Source organism: Fringilla coelebs (genome assembly GCF_963513975.1).
Source record: "Fringilla coelebs genome assembly, chromosome: 4".
Classification (NCBI taxonomy): domain Eukaryota; kingdom Metazoa; phylum Chordata; class Aves; order Passeriformes; family Fringillidae; genus Fringilla; species Fringilla coelebs.
Window position 1 is genome coordinate 22,989,018 of NC_140032.1, and position 25,235 is coordinate 23,014,252.

Below are 25,235 nucleotides of genomic sequence, written 5' to 3' on the forward strand. Positions count from 1 at the left end.
GCTCATAAAGCAATCTGTAATTTCCACTTCTTACAAAGTGCAACTTTTTGAAAATATTAAAATTACTTCAAAGCTTATCCATTAGGTTCATTTTCTTCTATCAAACTCCTTTTCAGAGTTGATATAAATATGCCAGTTTCACCAGAGACATTTTGGAACCAACTGTATTTATTAAATAGCTATTCTCTTTCTAGGGCAAAGGTTGGTGAACTTCTTCCTCAGGTTTCATCTCCAAAGATTCATTTACAATATGCAAAGGCCAAGGAAGCGGATGGCAGGTACTTTTGAATGCTCTTTTTTAATATAAAACATGTTATTGCTATTGTTGTTATTATTATACATTAGTGTTTCTGTAAAATAAATTAAAACACATACTGAAACTTGCATAAAATAGTCTTGTGAAAATGGATTCTAAAATATGTAAGCTTAAATTTACACTTAGTGTATTGAAGATTTGAAACATAATCTAAGGACATTCATCTGGTATCAAAGATATGTTTCTAATTAATTGTTTTCCTGTCTAAATTAATTAATATCTTTCTAACAAAAATCATCAAAGATTTTGAAGTACTAAATGTCATTCCACTTAGCAGAGTATTCAAGTTCAGTTTGTTTCCTTCGCTGTGATTTTATAGGTCACTCAAAGGGAGAATAATAATGAAATAATTTTTTTCATTTTAGAATCAGATTATTGGTACATCTTAATGGCTGCACTTGCATAATAATAAGGCAAAGTTATTAGCTGAAGTGCAAGCCCCAGATAAGTTATATTTAATCACAGAATGTAGTTCCTCCTAGTCCTTACCGTAAGTAAACTGCTTTGGAATAATGATACTTTAAAATATGAAACAGCACCAGAGTTCAGTGTTTGCATTGATGGGACGAGAAATACTGTTTCTGTCAATTGCATAGTGAAAGAATGAGAAATTTCTTGTCTGCAGAACAGAAAAGAGGTCTTATTTTTAAAATTGTACACCTAACTATCAGATTTGGTTTTTATTGTTCTCTTGCTCTCCAGGGATTTCATATGGAAGAGATGAACTGTTTTTAATATATAGCAAAAGAAATGCTGGCAGAGTAGGTCAAAAATAATATTGTGGTAGACATTTTTTTATTGCCTCTGCTTTTCATTCTCCTAAGAGAAAATGCAATAGAAACCAAAAACATTGTAGTAAATGCAGAGCAATGTGATTACATGCAAACTGAAGGCAAGTTGCCACAAAGTAATCTCACAGAACTAAAATACTTTGTTTCCTTCATACTGTATTATAAAGAGTTATTTACAAAGTTAAAGCAACTGATGTGGATCTATTATTTTGCAGGTACACGGAAGCTCTGACAGCTTATGAACATGCAAAGCAATGGGATAGTGTAATTCGACTATATTTGGATCACCTAAATAATCCTGAAAAGGCCGTTAATATTGTGAGAGAAACACAATCTCTTGAAGGAGCAAAGATGGTGGCCAGGTAACAATCATGTTATGCACATTAAAAAGAAATACATATCTGTTGGGAATTTATGAGGCTTGCTAACATATTAGACTCTGGTTATTGGTACTTGGCTAGTGACTGTGTAATTCAGTTAATTGATTTGAGTTCTCTAAGATTTGGACAACTAAATAGATACTGATTTTTTTTTCTTAGTTGACCTTCTGAGTAGAATTATATTAACCTGAAGTAATTATTTTAGACAATAATAAAAAATTGCCATTGTGTGCTATTTATACTAAGTTATTTTTAGGAACCTAGTTAAAACAATCTAGATACAAAATGGATTAGAAGTGTGTCATATTTGTATGTATGTTATGTACTATATTCCTAAAACATTTGGTGTATTCATTAAGCTGATTAGTACTAAGGTGTTAATTTGTCATTCTGATTAGATTCTTTCTGCGGCTTGGTGACTATGGTTCTGCCATCCAGTTCCTGGTTATGTCCAAGTGTAATAATGAAGCTTTCACATTAGCTCAACAGCACAATAAGATGGAGATTTATGCTGATATCATCAGTGAGTATTCCAGACTCATGGTTTGCTTACATTATGTTTTGCTGTTCTTTTAGTTAATTTTAACCAATTTGAAATCATAAGACAATGGGTGTTTAGTTTTGTTTCCCATTTCCAGTCATCGTGCCCAGTTTTGGTAAGGTGTGTATTTCAGGCCTGTAAGCCAGACTTTGCTTTCAGCTTTGCTATCTCCTTGGTTTTCAAATCTTGCCTGTCCTACAGGTTTTTTTATTTATCCATAGAGATAAGACATTTAGACTGTTTTCTTGTGCCCATTGAGGAATCCCTTTCTTTCACCTTGATACAAAATTGAGCATTTCAGTGGTACAGTTCTTGATTTTTGTTCCCTTTTCCTTTTCTCTTGGTTCCAGCTCTTTTCTTACATGTCACTTTTTTTCCTTTTCTACTCTTTAAGACCCTTCGTGGCCTCCTCTTGTCTCAGTGAGAAATGGAAAGGAGACCTTCCTGAGAAGCTGACTTTTATCTTAGGCCCTCAAGCCAGTCAGAGTCCACCTTGTCAATTTGCACCAAATTTTATAGTTTCCGTTTGTGTGAGGCACCTTTGAAGAGTGCCCTATCAGCTCCACATGTGTATCTCCCAAATTCTCATCTTTTCAATTAATCTCTTTGTTTAGACATTGATTTCTTATTGTGAAGGTTATAAAAACTTGGCAACAGTTAGCTTGGAAATGTATGGTTGCAGATGACTGTCAAGGTGGCCACAATTGTTCTACAGTTCCTTTTGCTTTCTTACTTCTGTCCAAAATAGGATGTCTCAAGCTGTAATCTAAGTGGGTAGAAAAGGAATTTAAAACTATCTTTGGGGTAGTGGCTGTCTTTTTTTACATGTGTACAGCAGAATGGAGTCTTGGTTAGAAGACTTAAGTAGTACTCCCTGCCACCACATAGTTGTATTATCCCTGCTTTGTACAAGTGTGCTTCCATACTCTGAAACTGTGAAAGCGATTCATGTGATAATCTCATCACTTGCCCTTCTTTGTTGTTGCCTGGACATGATGGAAAAATTCATTGTCAAATCATAGCAGTGCCATTTCATTTTACTTTTTTAGAAGAGAATGTAGAGACAGGATGAGGGGGGATGGTTGTAAGCTAAAGGAGAGTAGATTTAGATTAGATATTAGGAAAACTTTATTTACTGTGAGGATGATGAGGTGCTGGAAAAGGTTGCCCAAAAAGTTTTGAATGTCCTGGAAGGGTTCCAAGGCCAGGTTGGATGGAACTCTGAGCAAGATGGTCTAGTGAAAGGTGTCCCTGCCCATGGCTGGGGGCTTGGAACTAGATGATATTTAAGATCCCATCAAACCCAAATTATTATATTCTATGATTCTGTGAAAAACAGAAATCTCATAATCCACAGGTATAAGACCTGTGGAAACAATTATTTCACGATGTTATTAGCTCCTAGTGTCTGACATTTAATCCAATTAAATAGTAAAAAAATGTGTAAGACATAATTTGAATGTCAGTAGAAAAACAAAGTAGAATAGGAACATGTTAATTCAGTATGTAATTTAATAGGAATACCCTGCTATCACTCAGATCTGTCTGTTGCAGGTTCTGAAAGTACTACCAGTGAAGATTATCAGAGCATTGCACTCTATTTTGAAGCAGAAAAGAAACATCTTCAGGCGGGGAAATTTTTCTTGCTGTGTGGTCAATATGGACGGGTCAGTACCTAAAGGATAAGCCAGTGAAAATTAAATGTTTATAGAAGCTGTTCAAAATACAGTCTTCAGGAAAGTTCATAGTAGATTTTAAGTGCCTTAACCGATGACACACTGATATTTTTTTAAAATACTATTAAATATATAATTAAATATATTATTAAATATATTTAATTAAATATTAAATATATAATATATATATTAAATATAGCATACTATTTATATTTACAGTTATCTAGGCTGTGTTCCATGAATGATATGTTGCCATAATATGTTTTCATAATAGTAGAAGCTTGAGGTGAATCAGTGATGGAGTATTGTCAATGAATCTCTGAATATCATGATCTGCAGCAGCAATTTATTTACATTTCATTGGCTTGACCAGGGGAGACTTGGTTGCAGCATACCCTAACTGAAAGCTTTTTTTAAAAAGAGAAAATATGTTAATTGAAGTATGTTGATAGACACACTTTTGATCAGTCACAAATCTGTGAACTGATGCTTGTTAAATGTTTGACTTTTGCATACTGAACACATGCCAAAAAATATGACTGATTTTTGCAAATTATGGCCATTGTAGATGACAGCTCCTTCAACTGTAGCATGAGGGGCTCCATGACATTAAAAATCACATTAATCACATTGTGCAATTAATTACATTAATCATTAATTTGTCCTCACCACATTGCTGTGAACATCTTTCACAGTTAGTGGAGGTGTACACCAGAATTTGGCAAAGTGTCAGTTGTTTCTTGCATGAGTATCTGTAAGAGCAGCTGCTACCTCTGCAGCTGAGATAAGCATTCAGTGTGCCACTTGTCTTATCAAAATGCAGAGAGAGATAACCTGATAAAAATTAGAAAAAATTAGTTTCATGTATCTCAATTTTAACTTTTCTTCTGTATCATTTTAGGCATTAAGGCACTTCTTGCAAAGTCCAAGCACAGAAGATAACATGGCCATGGAAATGGCAATTGAAACAGTAAGCAACTTTGTTAAAACAAAATATTCTCCGTCTTTTTAAGAATGTTACCTTTAGTACTATGACATTTTCCCAGGATCACTGAGTGTGTTTGGTTAGATTGCAAATAGAAGGAAAACTGTATCAGTAAAGAAGATATCTAAACATGTCTAAAAATCTCAACACATTAGAAAATAAATACAAACTGCTGCATATCAAAGCTGATGAACCAAAGAATCATGCGGTTTGAACATACAGAACTAAAAAAATCATGTTCTATGTCTGTCTAGTTTCAGTGCTTTATTGAAAGGCTCCTAATAAGTAAGTTATTTTTCTCTTCTTTTATATCATAATTTCTTGTGTCTTTTTTTAATAGGTGGGACGGGCAAAAGATGAGGCCCTAACAAATCAGCTGATTGACTATCTTATGGGAGAGGGGGATGGCATGCCCCAGGTATTGTATTTTTATCACTGCTATTGTGTCACATTTCTGTGCTACAAGATATTTTGAGCTTACTTTGTCCTAAAATTCTTAGTAGGCACAGACTATGCTTTAGCTTTTGTTAAGGAGCAAGACTTGTATGATCATTCCATGAGTCATTCACCCAGTAACTCCAGATTCAGAAATATAAGAAAGTAAGCAACCATCTAATAATTTTTTTTAGTCATCTTCATGAAAGCAGGTAGTTGGACAGAGGAGGCCCAAATTAATGCTCTTAATGAGACTAAGAGACAAAACTTAGCTGTTTGTTGTTGCCAGTTTTCCAGCTGGCTGTTGCCTTTCCCAGGTGGACAGTCAACATGTCAGTCAGCACTGATCTCTTCCTGCAGGAGCAGAGTTGGTCTGACTTTTGCAGTGGAAGAAAGTAAGGTACAAAGTAGGAGATACAGGTCAAAACCCCAAGGTTGACCAGGCTACAATAGTTCTTGTGTTCAACATCAGTGTAAGGCATAAAATGTTGCAGAGAGATTTTAAGAGTTAGCAGCTCCTTTTTGATTTCTGAATGGCGTTGATGATAATAGAGCTTGTTGTACATTCAGTAGTATTTGGGCTTGAGTTCATGGAATTAAGTGGCTGAACCACTTGAAGTTTTTCTGCCTGTTACAGCAGACCTGGAATGTGAGCTGAGTGGGGAAAGCCAGACCTCAGGTGAGGGTGTTGCAGTCTGCTATCAATTGCTTAGTCAAGGAATTTAGGGTCTCATACAAAGTCATGGTAAATACAGTCAGGTGCAATATGATATATATGGAAGAATAAATTATGCCTTGCTGAGGGCAGTAAGGTTTGGTAATTATGGAGATGCCAGGGGCTCGGTGCAGTAAGTTGATTTCACCCCTAACATTACAGCTGTGGTTTACAAATCTGTTAGGAAATTGGAAACTCTGTCTCTTTCCTCTCTAGATGGATTAAGTGTTTGTGATTTTAGACTTTTAGAAACACTGGGCATTTCATGGTCAAGCAAACTTTGCTTTTGTAAAAGGTAAAAAAAGAAGAACCAAACCTCTATCTCTTTATTATTTACCTCTTACTTTACCTCTAATATGAAATGTGAACTTCAATAAAATTATAAGAGAAGCAAAACACAGCAAAACAAACAGAATTCAACTGCAGGAACCCAAAGGGAATTAAGCTGTTGGAGGCACTGGATGAAAAATCTATGCAGTATCAGTGTAAGCAAGACTAATTCCATATTTATGCTGGAAGTTGGGTGGAGAGAAACTGTAGCATCCAGTCTGTTTTCTCAGAACAGCAGAAGAGCTGCCTCATTCAGAGAAGTCCATTGGACTGGGTAAGGGAAGTGAGCTAAAGTATGATCTCCATAGTAAAGAGGTTCTAAAGATTTTAGAAAATATTTAGGAATTTTTTGAATGCCATTAATGCTATATTTAATATTGTTTTGAACTTCAGTGTAGAGCTTTGTTTTCCTTATTTAAAAGCTCTCTCTTGTTCTTCTGAATGCTTTAATCCAATCTACCATAGTCTCTCTCAGTGAGTAAAAAAAATTTACTTTATCCAATCATACGTATTTGCTTTAAAAACAATAATTATCTTTATTATGCTATGGAGACTGTTCTTGAATTTATCAAGCAAGATACTATTTTTAGAAAATAGAAGCTTCTATGTCGTGGCATTTTTGTAAAGCTGAAAGTAAGAGTGAATTTAATGGTAGCCATGCAGCAGAAACTTGCTCATCATTTCAAGCATTGATCTTCAAACCAGATCATCACTGACAGCAGGCTGATTGCCTTAAATCTTTCACTACCAACAATTGTGTGGCGTTTTAATGAAGTGTCACATTATCAAAATTATTATGCTCACCAAAATTTTGTTACACTATTGTCTGACTAATTATAAACTATTTCTTAGATGTCTGATAATGTTAACTATTGTGTTTGTTAATTTCAACATATATTCTTAATTTGTCGTGTGCGCTCTTTTGGGGAATTTTTAACTAGCAAGGTTCTGCTGTTTTCTGTGTGTATATTTTCTGAGTACACTTAAAAAGAAAAATTAAGCAGCTATTAGATGAATATCTAATACTAACTCCAATTGCGATAATAAATTTTCCAAAGACCTTAGGAAATGTATTGCATTAGAAAATTCTTTCCTGCATTTTCTGCTTTTTAACTTACTGATTTTAAAGGTAGGAGTATGAAAGTAAAACATGGGACTGATATTTCTTGAATTACTTTGACTTTTTTAATTTTTTATTTTTTATTTTTTTGGTGGGGGAGTGGGTATTTTAAAATATACTCTTTAAGTCAAATATAATTAGGAACATGGCAGATATCATATAAGACCACTGGTCCATGCTGGGACAGGAGGCTTTCCTGCTGCAGCAGGAGAAAGGGGAGAAGGAGTCTGGATGGGGAAGTAGTGCTGCTTTCTGCTAATCATCAATGGAATGGCCATCTGTGACCCTTAGGGGCTGTCAGCAGTTGGAAAGAATTTTGTCCTAACCCACTGTTTTTACTGTTTTTTGGTTTACCTCACTAAGCGAATAGCAATTTTTTTGTTTTAAGGCATTTTACAGTGGATAAATAATATCTGTTAATATAAGTAGCTGCAGATAACTATTTCATTATTCTTAAGTTACAATCCTTATGATGTTCAACCTTTTGATCATGTGTTACTTAAAATTCTGCTCTATCATTAATTTAGCAGTAATTACTTTTGGTCATTGAAAGTTTTTCCTTATATTTCAAGTTAGCAAGAAGATTTTGTCTTGTCTTTTTTCTTTCTGTGTGCTATTCTTTCTCTCTTGCATTTATTTCTGTGATTTTTTTTATTTTTTTCTTTGCTTCTCAAGTATAATCTAATCTTAGCAGTCATCTTCTCTACAAGGAAATATCTTTATATCTTTAATATTTCTATTCCCTTGAGCTTCTGCTTTTTTTTGCTGTATCTGAGACTTACATACAAAGCCCACACAGTATTCCAGAAAATAATACAGCATTGATTAATGCAATTATTGTTTTAGTAATTGTTATACCATTTTAACATAGAATACACATGTTAAATGTTTGGATTTACTACTAATATTGCAAAATTGGTTGGTTTGGATTTTTTTGCTAAGCTCTCCATAAAGTTGCCAGTGTTTTCTTTCTTTTTTTAATTGTACATTTAAGTTGGAACCATACCATTATATACAATATTTAGCTTAATTTAATCCAAATTTACCAGTTATAAAATTATCATGTATAGGTTTTACCTTTATTGACCCCATTTTAGAAATTATATAAAATAGTGACACTCGCCCATTTTTTTTGCATTTAATATTTCCTTTTCAACATAAGCAAGGTCATTTTATTTTGCTTTTTATTTTTACACTTCTTTAATAGCAGTAAATAGACTATTTTTAACATTTACTTTTTCTACTCCTTTATTTTATTTTTAATTTTTAGGAATTACCTCTTCAAGATTTTCTCAATCCCAATTTTCTCAAAACCAAACCACCTCTGATTTGTTATCAAAGACCAATTCTTCTTTCTTTCATTGGTAGTTTTTTTTCACTAGTCTTCTAGACATTTGAGTACACTTACAAAAATAGAACTCATGTTTGTTTTCTACAATACTGCCATCTTGTTCTTTAGTTTTGTTTTTAAATTATTTCACTAATTTGCCTGCTGTTAGATTGCCAGTTTTTGGGTGAACTGTTTGCTGCATTTGCATTCTTGAGTCATATAATTATCAAAAGTTCCTGGTGCAGCAAATTATAAATTTTATGCATCTTAGTAGCTGGTTGTCCACTATTTTTCAATTTTTAGCTCTCTGGGATGTCCACCATCTGGTCCCAAAACAATACATTCATTAGGGGCCAGATTCTGTCATCTGCATCCACACTAAGCAATGTCTGCTCCTAGATCCATAACGCAATGTAAGCATTTCTGGCAAGACTTCTATTTCTAAAAGGAGTCCCTGGGTTCTTTTCTGACACTCTAAATGCCCACACAGCTGGAGTTGTTTGGTTCCCCCCTGTACAACTCTCCATGTGCATAGTGGTCTGTGGCTTTCTGCATCCCTCCTGCCAGGGCTTGGCCAGCACCTGCCAGGACTCCCTCGGGCCCTTGGCGTGCGTGTTCTGTGCCTGGGCAGCAGCCAAACCCTGCAGGTGACTGTGGCATAGCTGGAGTGTGTTCATACAAAGAGCTCTTCATGAAGCAAGCTTGTCTGCTTTCTTTGGAGAATGTGGTGGTGGGATGAACAAGTCAAGAAAGGGAATACAGCAGTATGAATTTGGTCAGTATTAATTGCTTTTGTATGATTTCATTCAGGATGCCAAGTACCTGTTCCGCTTGTACATGGCCCTAAAGCAGCACCGAGATGCTGCCAGAACTGCCATAATAATTGCCAGGGAGGAGCAGTGTTCAGGTAAGTCTGTTTTCTCTGATGTGATGGCAACTCTCATGCCACCTCCTTAGGTAGCCTACTTAGGGTGCTGTTGTATAGGATTATACTTAGAGAAGACATGTACCGGTGCTTTTAATCATATTCACGTTCAGTTTGGAATGTGAAAGTGGGCCTGGGGAGAGCCTGTGGACTCACACCTGTATATTAAATATTGGGAAAAAAGAAACTTTTGGAAAATATCTGTGTTCTTTATTACATTCAAGTAAACATAGTGATTAAGACAGCCTGTGACTTTACTTTTCCATGTATAGGTCATAGAATTGCCTTTTCTACATATGGTTTCTGGTTTGGTACCAATCTTTTAGCCTTAGCACCTGACTTTTATCAATGGAAAATGGGTAGAGGAGTTGATTTCTGTTGAAGGACCAAACACATGCTTACTTTAAGCTTGGTTTTCCTTTGTAATGGGTTGTGAAAGTCAGAAATATAAAAAAATAAGGAGAGAGAGGGCTAGAAGCAAAATAGCTGCCACCTCCATTATTCACGCTTCTCTGTAGCCATGGCAACAACCCTACCATAACACTGCTTGCTTTTCATTTCAATTATGTAAAAGAAAAATCTATAAAGGAAAAATAGCAGTCTTGGGAATAACCCAGGCAAATTAACATTTATGGGCTGCTCCTTGGCTGCTCCTCAGCACTGGGCTAAGGAGTGGAAAAACCTCTGAAACCCTTGGCAAGCAAATCTCCCAATCCATCACAGAAGTGAATAATGTATTTGTGCTAATTATAAAAGCAGGAAATTCAAAGGCTCAAGGGTTTAAATATTTATTAGCATCTCTGAATCTGAAAACTTGTATCTAAAATTAAGTATCCCATCCTGTATTTCATATTCCCTCATAGCATAAATGTGTTCTGCAGCAGTGTAATAAGAAGCACCATGTTTGTCTCATTTAAAGGACCAGTCTTGCAGTAACTGTTTCTTCTGGAGAGGCAGTTTTACATCAGTGCCCTCCTCCTTCAATAGATTTCAGTAAGCTTGATTCTGAAATTTGCACCAATATAGTTTGTTCTTTCCTTAAAAATCCATCTAATCATAATATTTAAGTCATACTGCTTGGTATTTTTCTTTGGAAATGCCATTTTAAGTGCAGTTTTCCTTGAAGTTGTTTTTATCTAATCACGTGATTTTAAGACTGTATTATATTGAGAGTCAGTAATAGAGTATAAAAGAATAATGTTGTTTTCCAGCAACTAATTCTGAAGTGATATTGAGCTGTCTCACACAAATTTCACAGTTTGATTCAATTGTAGTGTATAACAAAACACTTCAGATTGCTCTGTAGAGTGAAAACATCTGCTGATAGAGAAATACAGGGAGGCAAAGGAGAATGTTTGCTGAAATAACTAGAATTTCCTTGAAATGCCTCCAGCTACGAAGAGTATGACTTTCTCAGCCTCTAGTAATGCAAAAAATCCCAAAACAATCAGCAAAATAGCCCCAAAACAAGAAAAAAACCAACTTAAGAATAGACTGATTGCAAAACACTACTTGATTTCAGCTACATTGATCATATAGTGAAATTCTGTGGTTTCAGGACAATCCTCGATCATAACCTTGAAACAGTATAACCTAGTGAAGTAACATTCAAATTTTAACTATCCCTTGACAGGTTTTGGGTTTGATTACAGAGGCAAGAAGTTGCCAAAGCAAATGATCAAGTTAAAGTATACTAAATTAACATTTAAAAAGTAGCTTTTGAATATCTGACATTGAAGAACAACAACAAAAAAATCTTTAAATGCTCTAAAAATATCCTCCACTTTTAAAGTTCATTATATTAAATTGTCATAATATATATTTTGCTACTGCTTAGATTATTTCTCCTAGTGTATTTTTTTTTGTTTACACTTCCTGGCTGATACTGTTTAGGATACTGTGACAGCCAACTGCTCGTGGCTTTCCAAAGAAATTGTCATACAATGGTTTTATTCAAAGGATCAGCATAACTTCTGCTAATGAAATACTATATTTCATTAGTAAAGATATTGTTATGAAAAATTAAATTTACCATTAATTGTTGGGTTTTTTTTCTTAAGGAAACTATCGAAATGCACGTGATGTTCTTTTCAGTATGTATTCAGAGTTGAAGACCCAGAAGATTAAAATTTCTTCTGAGATGGCTACAAACCTTATGATTCTACACAGCTATATTTTAGTGAAGGTAAGGATGTGTAAGTTGCAGTGTCTGATTTATTGAATTGTTTGTATGGATGTTCTGTGTACATAAATTATATTGTCATATAGATTGTATCACAGAATCCAAGTGCATGCTAACAGCAAGCTTCAGAAGGACAATCCATAGTTGTTTCTGCCTCTTTGAGTAGCATGTTCTTTTTTAAAATATTGAATAATTGAAAATTACATATGGCTTTCTGTTTTTCTTTTGCATTCATGCTTACAAATACTATGCTACAACAATTTATTATTATTGTTGTTGTTGATACAACAAAATACAAATTTGAGGCTATTATCCATAAGTAGATCACTGCTTTTCTGTCAAATGATTTCTGTTTGTTAACCCATGGATGCCAATCAGGATATCCATTCCTACAGGCAGCTTCAGCCTCCCTCTCTACCAGCAAGAGCTGTAAGTGGCAGGCTGAAGGCCAGGAGGACTGGGGAAGAGCCATGCTGAGGTCTCTGGTCCCTTCTGTAGTCCAGCTCTGCTCAGTTTCATGAAGGAGCTGTTGGTATGCAGTATTGGAATAATATTGCAATATTACCGGATAGCACATGTCTGGGCTTGTCCGGCCCTCGCTGCTCGGCCAAAGGCAGCTGCTGTGGTTTTCCGCCACAGAGATCCCTCTGGCTAGTTAGTAGTTGCAGCTAGACACTGAGAACAAGTCCAGGCTGGTAGAAACTCAGGTTTACCTCTGGTGAAAGTCCTTAGGCTAGGTGAAGAACGAAAGGAGTGGATTCTACCGCAGGGTTTAATCCAGAGCTTTATTCCAGGATCGTAGATGTCTGAATCTTGGTAACAGCTACAGTAGAATCAAGACCGCATGGTGCCCAGGTTCTTTTAAGCTCAGGAAGAGGGGGAGGGGAGAGGATAGGTGAGCTACCAACCAGGTGGGAGAGGGCGAGTCTTAGGGGACAATGACACTTGGACAGGCCAATGACCCCAGGGCTGAGGGGCATCTTTGAACTTCAGCCAATCACACGACGCTCTTACTGGACTGTTAAGTTTGATGGACATCACTTAGGAAGAGAAAGGGGGAGGGGAACAGGAAAGCTATACCTCGGAAAGGACTGGGAGTCTGAAATGGGAGATTGCAACACACTGCAACAATGCAGCTCCCAGCTGGATGAATGAATGCCAAGAGCAGGCTGCAGGAATTACCCTCCAGTGGCTGCAGTAAATGTGGTTTGTTTGCTGCGTTCCAGATTCACGTGAAACGTGGTGATCACATGAAGGGAGCACGGATGCTTATACGTGTGGCCAACAACATCAGCAAGTTCCCATCACGTAAGTGCTGACAGCAGAGGAGCTGTGCTCTGCAGAGTAACTCATCAATCAGCACTGCACTGCAAGGTTCATCCTCCCCCTGTGATCTGTGGGCAACAACAGACTGTAACTGCTCAGTGTGCTCTGCATCCTCCTCCAGGCAGCTCTTCCATACACAGCCTCCAGGATGGGATCCTCACCAGCACTTTAATCTGTCCTCACTTTAGTGCAGTACTGAGCAGCCTCAACCACACACAGTCTCAGGACTGTGTGTAATGACCTGACTGGTTCTGGGACTTTATCAGCAAATTTTAATTCATCTTTTTTTTTAATTATTTTTGGATACATGGAAAATGCAGACTAAAAAGTAGGCAGACAAGATTTGGGAGAAATGGTTAAAATCAGAACAGTCCTGCTGCCATGCTGAGCTTCAGGAGTGTGAGGCAGTGAGAAAACCATGGTTTTCCTGTATATGGTCCCAGGAATGCCCCAAATTGTGCAATTGTGTACCATGACAAAGAAGAAAATAGTCTTTTTCAGTACTTTTTTAGCTGTATTAGCTTAAAGGTTTTAAGCATTAATGTTTGTAAATAAATATTTGACATCACTGTTTCATTTGATTACAGATATTGTGCCAATCTTGACTTCAGCTGTAATTGAGTGTCACAGAGCAGGATTGAAAAACTCAGCCTTCAGTTTTGCTGCTATGTTGATGAGACCTGAGTATCGGAGTAAAATAGATCCAAAATACAAAAAGAAAATTGAAACAATGGTCAGGTGAGTGATGTTAACAAAATGCACACAATTTCAAGGCTTTACTGTTTTTTACTTTTTTTATATTTTTGCTCATAAAGCCTGTAGACTATTTTCACATTATTTCACTGTCTTTTATATGAAAGGCTAAGAACCATTCTTTGAGATTTAAAGACTTCCTTTGAATATGATAAGCCTTAAATGCAATGTGCATTTAAAATGCTTCCTAAACAGCAATAGTGTTTTCCATCTTCCTACAGACACAAGTGCAGCCACAGAGGTTTAGTTTGTTTCTAGTTGAGAACAAACAAACTGTTCAGCCAAACAAATGGTTGACTACTACAGCAGCAGCATTGTGCTCTTCTGTGATTTAGATGACTAAATGGCTAAGATAAAAAAGAATGGAAGGGCAAATAAAATATATTAATTCCTGATGTTTTTCTTCCTTATCTGAAGTTTTGTTTTGATCCTAGTCAGTATTTTCTGCCAGAGGAGGAAGCATAGGTAATTGTAAAAGAGCAGTGCAAGCATATGTAACACTTTTGTCATTTATTCTACTAGCCTCCAACCAAGGCTCAGGGACTTGCTGAGCTCATACTGGTAGTTTAGGTATTTATTTGTGAAGTCTGTAAGCTCTCCATGAGCTTATCCAATCGCTCTGCTTAAACAAAATATTTAATATTTAATTTAATATGTAAATATTTCATGACAGTTGACTCCTACAACAAGTTCCATTGTGTCAAGACTGGTCTCTAGCTAGTTAAGACCTCATAGGTTTTCCTCTTGGGAGAGATTTACCTTTTTCTGTGTCATTTATGATTTTAAACATGTTTTATTTATTTTCCTTCTATCAGTTTTATCTTTTCAGGACCTAAAATGTCTCAGCTTACATAGCTTTTTTATGGATACTGGTTTTTATGGTGTTTCTCTGAAACTCTTCTTACTACTCTTCTGCCTTTCTGGAGGCAGTTAGAAGCTGTATGGTCCTACCAGGAAGCCAGTTTTTTATTACTCCTGTTCTCTGTGGTCCTGCCACAGAAAAACTCTGAAACAAGGAAACCATAACTTTATAGTCAATACATACAGACCCTGAGTTTTGAAATCTTATAAAGTATTAGGATTAGTTACACCTTTTAAAAGGTGGTGGTGTTTCTAATTAAATGGAAAATTATTATTTCTGAGCTGACATAATTGTGATGAAGCTTGGTTGATAGTTAAAAGGAAGGAGCTGATAGAATGTAAACTAGCAGCTGGAAGCTATGCAAGTAACTCAAAGGAAAAACACTTATTAAATATCAAAGGCATTGTAAAACAGCTTTGTTAAGTTCAAACAGCTTGAGGGTTTTATTCACAGCTGTATCTATGTTTTAGACGTCGGGACACAACTGAGGTGGAAGAGCCAACAACAGCCTGTCCCTACTGTGCTTTCCAACTCCCAGAGTGTGAACTTCTGTGTCCCAGCTGTAAAAACAACCTTCCATACTGCATTGCAACTGTGAGTGTCTGCTGTGCTTTCTGCAACAGCTTTCTGTGACAGTAAAGGCAAAACTGCTTTCCCTTCTAAAAATAAGTTTATTTGAACTTCTTCAGTTTGCTAGTGGATCCAAGCCAGATATTTTTATGCATATATGGGTTTTTCTAATCTGTTGCCGAAATTCTTTTTGTCTTTGACTATCATAAGAGTGTCCTCACTTGCCACCTACAAGTAGCAGGCACTTGAGGGTGCCAGTAAATTCAGGAAGTCATGCTGGGAGACTTCAGCTTCCTGAGAAAGCAGGTGCAGCACCAGGAATCCCCAGCACACACATTTGGTGTAGTTAGTGCACTGGGGGGAACACAGGCTAGTGCTGCTGATGCCTTCCCAGCTCAGCCATTTTCCCAGGGGCTCAAGTGCTCAGAGAACTAACAGAAATCCCTCTTTCCTTTTCCATGTACAAGAGCTTGTGGAGGGCACAGCTCACCTCCCCTAAGCTACCAAGACTTAAAATTTAAAAAAATTTTAAAAAAACAAACCAACCAACTGAACGAAAAAAAACCAACAAAACTTCAAAAAGCTCTTGTAGGAAATTTTTAAGCACATCCAATGCTAATGCTTCAGGCAGTGACCTCAACATTTCTAACATTACTCAACCTTACAGAAATTAGAAGTTCTACCATTTTTTGTTTCTTTAGAGTGTACTGAAAAGGTAGGGATGGCATACATTCTTGGTTGGAAGTTACTGTACAGCTACTGTATAACGAACACCATTTTTACTGGGTTCATGTGAATTGTCGTACTAAAATTGGAGAAAAAAATAGACCTTACTTCAACAGGAAACAAATGTTAGAATTAACATTCTTTATTAAAACTAAAGAATTAAGTCTCACAAAAAAATTAATGTCCATTATATGGGGGTCTTTTTGCTCTATTGGTTTAGCAGAATAAGATACTTTAGAATATCTTGAGGAAAACAAAGAGTTTTAAATATAACTTTATGAGCCAAACACAATGTACATATTAATGTATGTTATACAATATTTATTTTAGGCTCCATCTTGGCCACAGTTTGTTTATGTCACAGTGTTTGTAGACATTAGGACTGTGGCATTTTCAAATATCTAATGAGTGTCAAAACAGTCTGCTGTTGCAAATCCTATTACAGCATAAATCTCTCAGTATAGTTCAAGGTGCTGCTGTGTTTTTATAGTATTAAAAAGATATATACAAATTCCTTCTATCAAAAGCAAACTAGTAAACTGTAGCAAAAAAGAGAAAATGTAGAGTAAAGAGGCAAAGGCCAGGCAGGCTCACAAATGAGTGCTGAATGTGACCTACTGGGCTCAGGTGCTGTGGCTTTGGGGGCATTTTTGGCATGTCGTATACAAGACCAAAAATGTGAAGAGATTTAGGTACAGATCTACAGATAGCATTCTAGAATTGCCAAATGTGAAGAATTTTAAACACTGCAATTCAGTATATTCCTAGATTTCCATTTTAAAAAGAGGAATGCAAATGATAACACTGCATCTTGTGAGAGCTGCTTTTCTAGTTACAGAATTTAGACAGTAATCAAGCTACAGTAATACATATGTGGGGCTCTTAATTCAAGATCTTAGAACTCAGTTGCTGAGACCTTCTCATAATAACAGGTCCAGAAGTAAATGCTCTCTGTAGCTGGGCAGCACTTGCCCCTCAGTTACCTGCAGTTTCTGTGTGCAGGGTCGGCACATGGTGCGCGATGACTGGACAGTTTGCCCACACTGTGACTTTCCTGCCCTCTACTCAGAATTCAAAAAGTAAGTTGGGATTTTTTTTTCTATTGCAGTATTCCATTGTTTGTTCGTATTTTAGCAGCTAATGGATCATTTGGTACTGAAAACATGTAACAGCTGGGCTGGGTGGAAGAGGAATTCCCCTTACTTGGTAGTTGCACCTTAGACAGTCACAGAACATTGCTTCAAAGTTAACCAAAATTATAGGATATGGTAAAAGAATTGGGCCAGTGATGCAGGGCTCCAACAGGAACAGTAATGAAGATGGATGGTGAGCTTGTGTAAATTCTCAGCTCTGTCCAGGAGGAAGGCCTGATATCGAGGGAGGGCAGGAACACAGGTGCACCAGCAATCACCAGAACCAACAAAATGCACATAGAACTGGGTACAGACTAAGCAATAATGATGTCTTGTCCCTGCTAATTACATGTGACAATGGGATAGCTCTTTTCCAATATCAGGAGCTCGGGAGCTGATAAAACCTCCTTCGTTATATGTTTAAATGCAAACAGCAGTCTTCCTGCTGTGGTTCTCAAATGTTGAAAATGTTGAAGCAGTTGTTACAAGCACGGGTCTGAACTCTGGTCCAGGCTTTGCACCTCAGGCCCAACTTCCTTTGAAAAATGTTAGAATTCGCTTTTGATCAGTTACCCTTCCTTTAAAACAGCCTGTTACAGACTGAAAATGTATGTCCCATGTGTTCTGAAAGGATTAACATTGTTGATCTTAAGAAAATAAATGACTGCACAGAGTACCTCAAACTGGAAGATGAGGACCAATAAATTCAGGTATGGCCTACAGTCTGTACATCTTACTTAACAGGGTTCATTCTAGACAGCTCTGGAGTTTTTCCTGGTAAGGAATCTTAACTTAGAGCCTGGGTCAATACCTCAGATAACTTGAGACCCAGTTCTATCACCTGTTTGCCCTCAGGCATGCAAACACCAGTAGGTTTTGCTACTGCAACTAACTTGGTTGTTAAATTGTGCTTTAGCTCTGTCTACCCCTACGACTTCATTAACAGCCACAAGCTGTTGTGGTTTGGAACATGTTCCTGAACACCAGGTGTGCTTGAGTAGCACACAGAACAGTCTGAAGATCTCAGCATCATCCAAACTTCTCCAGCTCTTCCAGCACGGGTTTAAGTGTCAGGGAAAAGGGAGAGAGAGTAAGAGGGGTACTAACTGGAAGGAGCAAATCTAAAATGCAGGTTACATGATCTTAATTTGCCTATTTAACAGAATCTATCCCAGGATAACAGCAACAAGTATTGGCCTGAAATACTCATCCTTCTAAGAGCCATGCTCTCAGTCTATACTAAAAATTTAGATCCAGGACTTCGGTTTTTTTTTTTAAATGGTAACTGAAAATGATTTAACAATGTTCCTCAATAATGTTAATAGTTTCAATAATTGCAATTTACTATTGCTAACACCTTATGTGAAAACTCAGCTGTAAATCACAGTGATGGCACTGAAGTTCTTTTGGGGAATTTTTAGCTGATTTTATTTTTCCTGATGTGCTATCACAGTATCTCAGAATATAATTAACCACCTCTATTTATTTATTTGCAGAACTGCTTGTGTTGGCTGGCAAGCAGCAAGGGAAGCTCTATCACTACATCACACATCTCTTCCCCAGGCCTAATAACAGCCATGTCACTTCTATTTTGTGATATCTGTAACTATTTAGCTTTTGATAAATTTTGTACTTTGTAGTAATAAAATGTTGCTTATTGTAGTAATAAAATTGATAATTATTACAAACAAAATTGCATTTCATCAGCACCAAAGACAAACCACGGGGCCAGCTTTGTAATATGAGTGGCAGGAAGAAAAACAACCTCCCTACTGTTTTCTTTTTCAGTATCAGTTCTGAACTGTTATGAATATTTTCAATTAAACATTTTTTACTCTTTAAATATTCCTTTCTGGTTTTGATTAAAGATATAACTAATGCAAGTACAGACTACTGAAGTTTTGGAAGTAAATCCCTCACTGCTTTTCTGTGTCTCTAACTGAACATAAGGGAAGTTGTAGGAAAAGAGGGATACAAAACTGTGGAATAAAGGAGGGAGACAGGACAGAACACTCCATGAACTTAACCAAAGCTTTAAAAGAGTCCTGCAAAATATTTTATTGTAATTTTATATACTGCTTAATTTCTGTAATGTACAAATAAGCCATTTATGTATGGGTTTTTTGCATCATGTACTATTTACAAGACTTCACCACATAATGTCAGGGGATTTATATTAAAAAAAAAAGAGCAGTGAAGTCCTAGGAAGACTCAGCAGAAATGCCAGGTAACCAGCATGACATTTTCAGCATGTTCATGCACCTGGTGTCTGTTGCACAAGGAAGTTATAGCTTGTAACATGTAACATGTACCATGTCAGGAGTAAGCACAGCAGGGTGAGAGCACAAGAGCTACAGCACCTCTATAAGAGGAGCATTTTCAACGCACTGGTTCTACTTTCCCAGCAGCAGCACTGGATCCATTTCATTTTCCTGGCCGAAGTTAGATATGCAAAACTGCAGCCCAAGCAAGGTTTTACTCTAAGTGTCTTGTTTTCTCTTTTCTCTTCCCTTCTTTTTTTGTTGTTTCTTCATTTTTCTCTCTTTTTGGCAGCTTGGAAGACTTCACCTTTTTTTGCTACAAACAGAAATATACAGACAGTTTAAAATCCAGCTGACAAAAGTTTAAGTCAAAATGTAGTCAGTTTTAAGTAAAAAGCCACCTCTTTCTCTCCCTGTTCAGGTGTGAAGTTTCTAAATGCCATGGAAAGTACAGACTACCATATTCAGTCTTAAGGGTCCCCATTTGGTGATACTTACAAAGGTATTACTAGAACTGTCATCTGTAGGAACCACAGGCACAGGCCTGTGGTGGCTCCTTGCCACTGGCACCATCCTCATCAACATTTGAAATATTACTAAGTTTTGGAATTGGATGCAGAATTTTAGATTTAGAGTGATGTCTCACTTTAGTCCAACATAAGACAATGGATGGAAGTAACTTAAACTTTTCCACACTACCACCAGTTAAAATTTTAGAAGTTGAGAGATTATTTATTTAATACTTGCTATGATTTTTTTCTTAATTCATTAAGATGATGTTAAAAGTCACAGAAAGGTAACTAAAACAAAAAAGCCCCAACACTTAAGTTTTTTTTAATACTGAGGAAATTAAATCACCTTAATCATTGCATCACTGTCAACAGTATCCTGCTCATCCTCATCAGATTGGATCTCTTCCACAGTCAAGTCTTCACTCAGATCTAAGGTTGCTGCAGATGCCGACTGCCTCTTAGATGCCTTGACAGCACTAAGTGAATATGGAGTCAGATGTGCCTCTTTGTTGTAGGCACGTGTGAAAGCTGCTTTGACCTGGCAGGGTGGAAGGAAGGAAACTGAGCATCAGTTTAGGAACTATGGACTGTTAGCAACTTACTGAGAGATTCCACATGAACTTCCTTTGGAAACACGTGACCAAAGATACACAGAAGATGACACTCTCTCAAAAGGACACAGAAAGCGTTTAAGAGCTGTATGGCAACAAAGTGTGTATCTTCAGATGCTTCTTGCTTAGGCCTACAATAATTTCAGCACAGTCACACCAGAGCCCCCTTCAGCAGCACTGTACACTTGCCAGACTAAGCAGCATATTCAGACTAGGGAAAAGCACCTGATAGTAGTGTAGGTTTAGTTACCAGCAGGTTCTTCTCTTTCCACGAGCACTTGATCTGTTTCACATCATATCTGCCTAGTTTGTAAAAGCAACTTGAGCTTAATCTCACCTTGCACCACAGGAAGAGCCCAACCATTGGAGTGGAGTAGCTGGATGCTGGAAGAGCAGCACATGAAGCACCCCAGGTCTGGCAGTTCTGTCTAACATGACTGGGGAAGCTGCCAGGCAGCCTCTGAAGGCAGTGCCGGCTCTGTAACACAGGCAGCTGTGTGTCCCTCCTCCTTTGCAGGATGGGCAAGGCAGGGCTGTGCCAGAAGGACAGAGACCTTACAGCCAGAGCTTCCTTGTAGAAAGGTACCAGCTTTTCCTGTCCTTCCTGTGTTCTGCTTCTATAACTAAGACACAACTGACTCCTAGTAATCCTTTACACCAGGAACAAAAAGTGTAAGACTTCAGAGTGAAGCACAGCCTGATTTTCTTCTAGGACTTAGCCCTGAACTTAGTGGTATGTTTGACAGCTGATTCACAAAGCCTATTATTAATTATGGTTAAGCTGGTCCACCAACTTCAGCCTTTCCAAAGCACATCCATACCACAGCAATTATTCTAGGATTTCTTTTTTAACATATGGAAGAAAACAAAAAAATTCACTGGTGAATTTTACCTTGGGATCCAGCTTTGAAAAAGGACTGGGTTTGCCTCCCCATGTGCTTATTTCCATGATATTTTCAACATCTTCTTTCATCAAGCAGTAAGAGTCCATAAATGCTATAGCTTGTTGTACACCATCTGCTCCAAAGTCTCTCAAGGGCTGGACAAGTGCATCCCGCAAAAATGACAAATATTCCATATTTACTGTCCTCTTGCATGTCTGAGTTCTTTGTCAAATTGAAAAGAAAGTATTGAGTAAGTAACTCTGTAACACTGACTTCTAAAGACAAGAACAAATAGGTAAGGAGGCCCTCAGCAAATCAACAATCAGCTGCCTTAAGAGCAAACTGCAAGTTATAGTGTGCCATTCCTTTTGCCATACCTGCATTGGGGAATAACCAATGCAAGGTATTTGAACAACAAACAGTCTGGGGAAACACATCTCTAAATGAGAAACAACTTCAGGGGAAAAAAGGAAAATGCAAGGTACTTATGACTGACTTGTACAAATTAAGCACTGAGAAAAGTGTCACTAACAACATAGGAACACATTCACAGAACACATGAACATGTCACTTATTTGCACCAAGCACAGCAAGGAATTGATGGTAGGCAATGAACTGCACAAGAAAGAACTGTATCAGAGGAATGTCAGTACTACCTGAGACTCATGTGCATTGCCAGTTCTTGAATGATACGATCGTGTTTGCCTGTGGATGAAAATTTCCCCAGCCAGCTGGGAAAGACAGGAAACTGGGACATGTAACCCCTCATCAGCTCCCCTGGGAGAACACTTGCATAAATAGCCTGAAAAAGTAACACACATGCCAAACTCAAATCACACTGAAAGTCTCATGGACACCATGACACACTGCCCTGCACTTCACTGTCCCCAGGGAAGAGAGGTAGTTGACACAGGGTCACAGTGGAAACAGCTTATTTTAAGAGAACTCTCTCAATTGCTTAGTTCTGATCAATCCCTCTAAGGTTACAGTTTCATCCCTTGTACCACCCTGTTTATTACCATGTTCTAAAATACATGTGAAGTTATGTGGGTTTCAAAACTCAAAAAAAAATAAAACAGACAACCCCAAAACATGGCCTTTTCTCATGTCCAGTTTATAGTGCAGTCAAATAGCTGACTTTACACAAACAAGTGATCTCCAGCACACAGACGTGGTGAAGGAGAGCTTTCCAAAGAACACTGCAATCTACATCAAGTCAGCTATGTTCCTAAGCATAAAGCTCTTTGGACCTGTACTGAACTAGATGACATCCAGAGGTGCCTTCCAATTTCACCTATAATGCATTCTCTGATGCCAGTCATAATCCTTTAAGCACAAGTCTTGTCAGTGTTTCAGTGAGCATTAAAAAAAGTACAGTGACCACATTTCAGTCCTCTATGCTTTGAAAGAAGTCCTGCAGGCTTGTAACAGCACAAGTGATACAGACCATGTGCTGCTATGCTTTGTGACAGGCCACCTTCTCCACATTTCAGATTTCATTTCATGTTGCAGCATGGGCTCAACAATATGGATATAGGAAACTCTTCTGATCACCAGTGGAACAGAAAATACTACATGAAGTACAAACTGTACAGATCATATAACTACAGTGAAACACCAATTTTCACAGATCCACCTTTAACACTGGACACCCCTCTTTAAAGAACATAAAATGAGTGTTAAGTGCTCACCTGTGTTGGAAGAAGATTCCAGTTCTGCTTGCTACGAATCTGTCTGTCCACTATATCACCGTCACATATACTATCAGCTGCTCTACTCAAGAGCACCAAGTGCTTTTTTAAATTACCTCTGGGAAAAAAATGAAGTTGACTTTATTACAAGGCAGAAATATCCAGATAGGTTTTAGTCTACTTTGACTCCCTGACACAAAAGCCTAGGTCAATTTAGGGTGTGGAGTAACTCACCCAGCAGCAGCTGGTTTCACATGCACATAGTTCTCTTGGACAAAGAGAGGTGCTAGTGAATAATCATGGAAGAAAAGATCTGATTTGTCTATAAGAGACATACGGGCAGCCTCCTCTCCAGTAGCAAAAACCTTCCGGACAACATCAAAGGGGCCCTAAATAAATGACATGTCAAGAAGTCAGCAGCTAGAAAGTCAACACAAAAAGTAAAACACAGCACAGTACCAACAAAATCAGTATCCAGAAGTATCTTCACTCATCAGTACAAGCTCCTCGTTCAGTATTTCCACCCTAGAATTTTACCAGTTTTAAGAACTGTAATTTATTTTTGGTATTAAGAGAATTATCTCCTAAACAGAGAACAAAGGATGGGAAGTATGAGCTTCATAACTGCATCTTATGTAACAGACAAGTATATAAAAATTTATATTCAGTCCTGGATATACTACTCTTCAACTATTTCTGGCAAATGTGATAGCTCTTGGCACCGAGCTTCACTGCTTCAATTCAAAAGACGCTTATAAAGCCAAGTGATTATATCAGAATATGACAGTAAAAGACAATCCAGTATTTGACACTTACCAGTTTGATGTCCTTTTTGGCTCTGCTGGCATCTGTTTTAGCCTCATCGTAAGTCAGTGATTTGTCTTTTGCACACCACATATTAAGATTATGTAAAACCTAAAGAACAAAATTTACAATTTTGTAGCATAGTAGAATTTAAATGGAAGACTGGCAATAACAGCCTAATCTTTATATATAAAAATACTGTTCAAATACTTTGAATTCAATGTAAATAACCTGCTATCTGAATGGTCACTGATGCTCAATGGGTACTGACCTGTCTGATGTCCTGATTTGCTGCCAGAATTATCTCTTGCATAGCAGGTGGGGGAATTTTTAAACCTTCTTTAAATGCAATAGACATCATGGCACCCTGTAATCACAATTGAGAAACTGTCACTAGAGAATTCTGACATACTGACACCACCTATGAAAGAGCACTACATATTTTTCTCAATTTTTAAAGCACATATAGCTAAAATTTTCTCTCATAATCATAAGCCATCATTTACCACTGGTGTAAAAAAGAGCATGTTTGTTTATAAAAACCAATTTTGGATATATTCTTAAGACAGACATCTAAATTCCAAAAGGCTTTGGGAAGAGAAACTCAGACAATTCATTTTGAAAAGCAGTTACTCACTGAGATGGATCGATTAAGTGGCATATCCAATTCTGAATAAACTGTGCCACATGAAAACTGAAGTTACTGATGGTAATTCAGTGCAGTCCATACAGCCACAGCCTACTTACTTTGATCTGCTCTAGCCGAGGTCTCTGAAAACGAAGATCCAAGCAGTAGTGGACCAAGGAGCGCATTTTGGGGTGGTTGCGATCGTTGCACATACAAATGATGGGAACCTTCGTGTGTCGGATCAAAGCAATCAGCTCCTGTAATTTAAACACGTTACATTCCATCAGATAACATCCACCTGGATAATGAGAACAATTAGAATGTCATACCAAGCAGCATCAGTCCCTGCCTTAGATCAGATCCTTGACAGGTGCCAAGTCTATAACACTTCTGCTGTAATCGCATTTCTACACAGTGCAAACCTATCCCCTCGCCTTCCATTTTCACTTCCTGTTCTATTCAGCTGCAAGAGATCTGCTGCCTACCCACTTCCATTGTCTACTTCCAGCAGTTATTTCTGGAACTGTCTTGAAGAAGCAATGAAGACCAATAGCCCAGAGCACAGCTGTCCACCAAGAGAAATTCACTCATTTCTCCAAAAGCCAGTTTGACCTGGCTTATGCCCAGAGGGCACACACAGCTTTCTGGCTGCACCCTGCCACAAAGAATGAAAAAGCAGAAATTAAAAAGATCAGCTCGTCTCTGCTCCAAGAGGCTTCATCATTTTTAGGCTTACCAAAACAAACTT

The 25,235-nt window shown here is 37.5% G+C and overlaps 2 protein-coding genes across 3 annotated transcripts in view; one reads left to right on the forward strand and one right to left on the reverse strand.

Moving 5' to 3' along the window:
• Nucleotides 1-18,860, forward strand: part of WDR19 (WD repeat domain 19) — a 40,031-nt gene extending 21,171 nt beyond the window's left edge. The window contains exons 24-37 of one of the 2 annotated variants that reach the window (XM_084204376.1): nt 195-278; nt 1,323-1,469; nt 1,886-2,010; nt 3,583-3,695; nt 4,606-4,674; nt 5,030-5,107; nt 9,430-9,526; nt 11,605-11,729; nt 12,953-13,034; nt 13,640-13,790; nt 15,138-15,261; nt 16,966-17,042; nt 17,686-17,806; nt 18,593-18,860. In XM_084204376.1, coding sequence (XP_084060502.1) covers nt 195-278; nt 1,323-1,469; nt 1,886-2,010; nt 3,583-3,695; nt 4,606-4,674; nt 5,030-5,107; nt 9,430-9,526; nt 11,605-11,729; nt 12,953-13,034; nt 13,640-13,790; nt 15,138-15,261; nt 16,966-17,042; nt 17,686-17,800 — 1,387 coding nt within the window. In that variant the 3' untranslated portion in view covers nt 17,801-17,806; nt 18,593-18,860. Of the gene's footprint in view, nt 1-194; nt 279-1,322; nt 1,470-1,885; nt 2,011-3,582; nt 3,696-4,605; nt 4,675-5,029; nt 5,108-9,429; nt 9,527-11,604; nt 11,730-12,952; nt 13,035-13,639; nt 13,791-15,137; nt 15,262-16,965; nt 17,043-17,685 lie in introns of both variants that reach the window. The other variant, XM_084204375.1, reaches the window with a different exon arrangement.
• Nucleotides 18,861-19,051: 191 nt separating this feature from the next.
• Nucleotides 19,052-25,235, reverse strand: part of RFC1 (replication factor C subunit 1) — a 33,357-nt gene continuing 27,173 nt past the window's right edge. The window contains exons 17-25 of the mRNA XM_084203916.1: nt 24,607-24,744; nt 24,131-24,226; nt 23,872-23,970; nt 23,290-23,444; nt 23,056-23,173; nt 22,021-22,166; nt 21,373-21,586; nt 20,216-20,407; nt 19,052-19,673 (exon numbers count right to left, since the gene is read on the reverse strand). Coding sequence (XP_084060042.1) covers nt 19,572-19,673; nt 20,216-20,407; nt 21,373-21,586; nt 22,021-22,166; nt 23,056-23,173; nt 23,290-23,444; nt 23,872-23,970; nt 24,131-24,226; nt 24,607-24,744 — 1,260 coding nt within the window. The 3' untranslated portion in view covers nt 19,052-19,571. The remainder of the gene's footprint in view (nt 19,674-20,215; nt 20,408-21,372; nt 21,587-22,020; nt 22,167-23,055; nt 23,174-23,289; nt 23,445-23,871; nt 23,971-24,130; nt 24,227-24,606; nt 24,745-25,235) is intronic.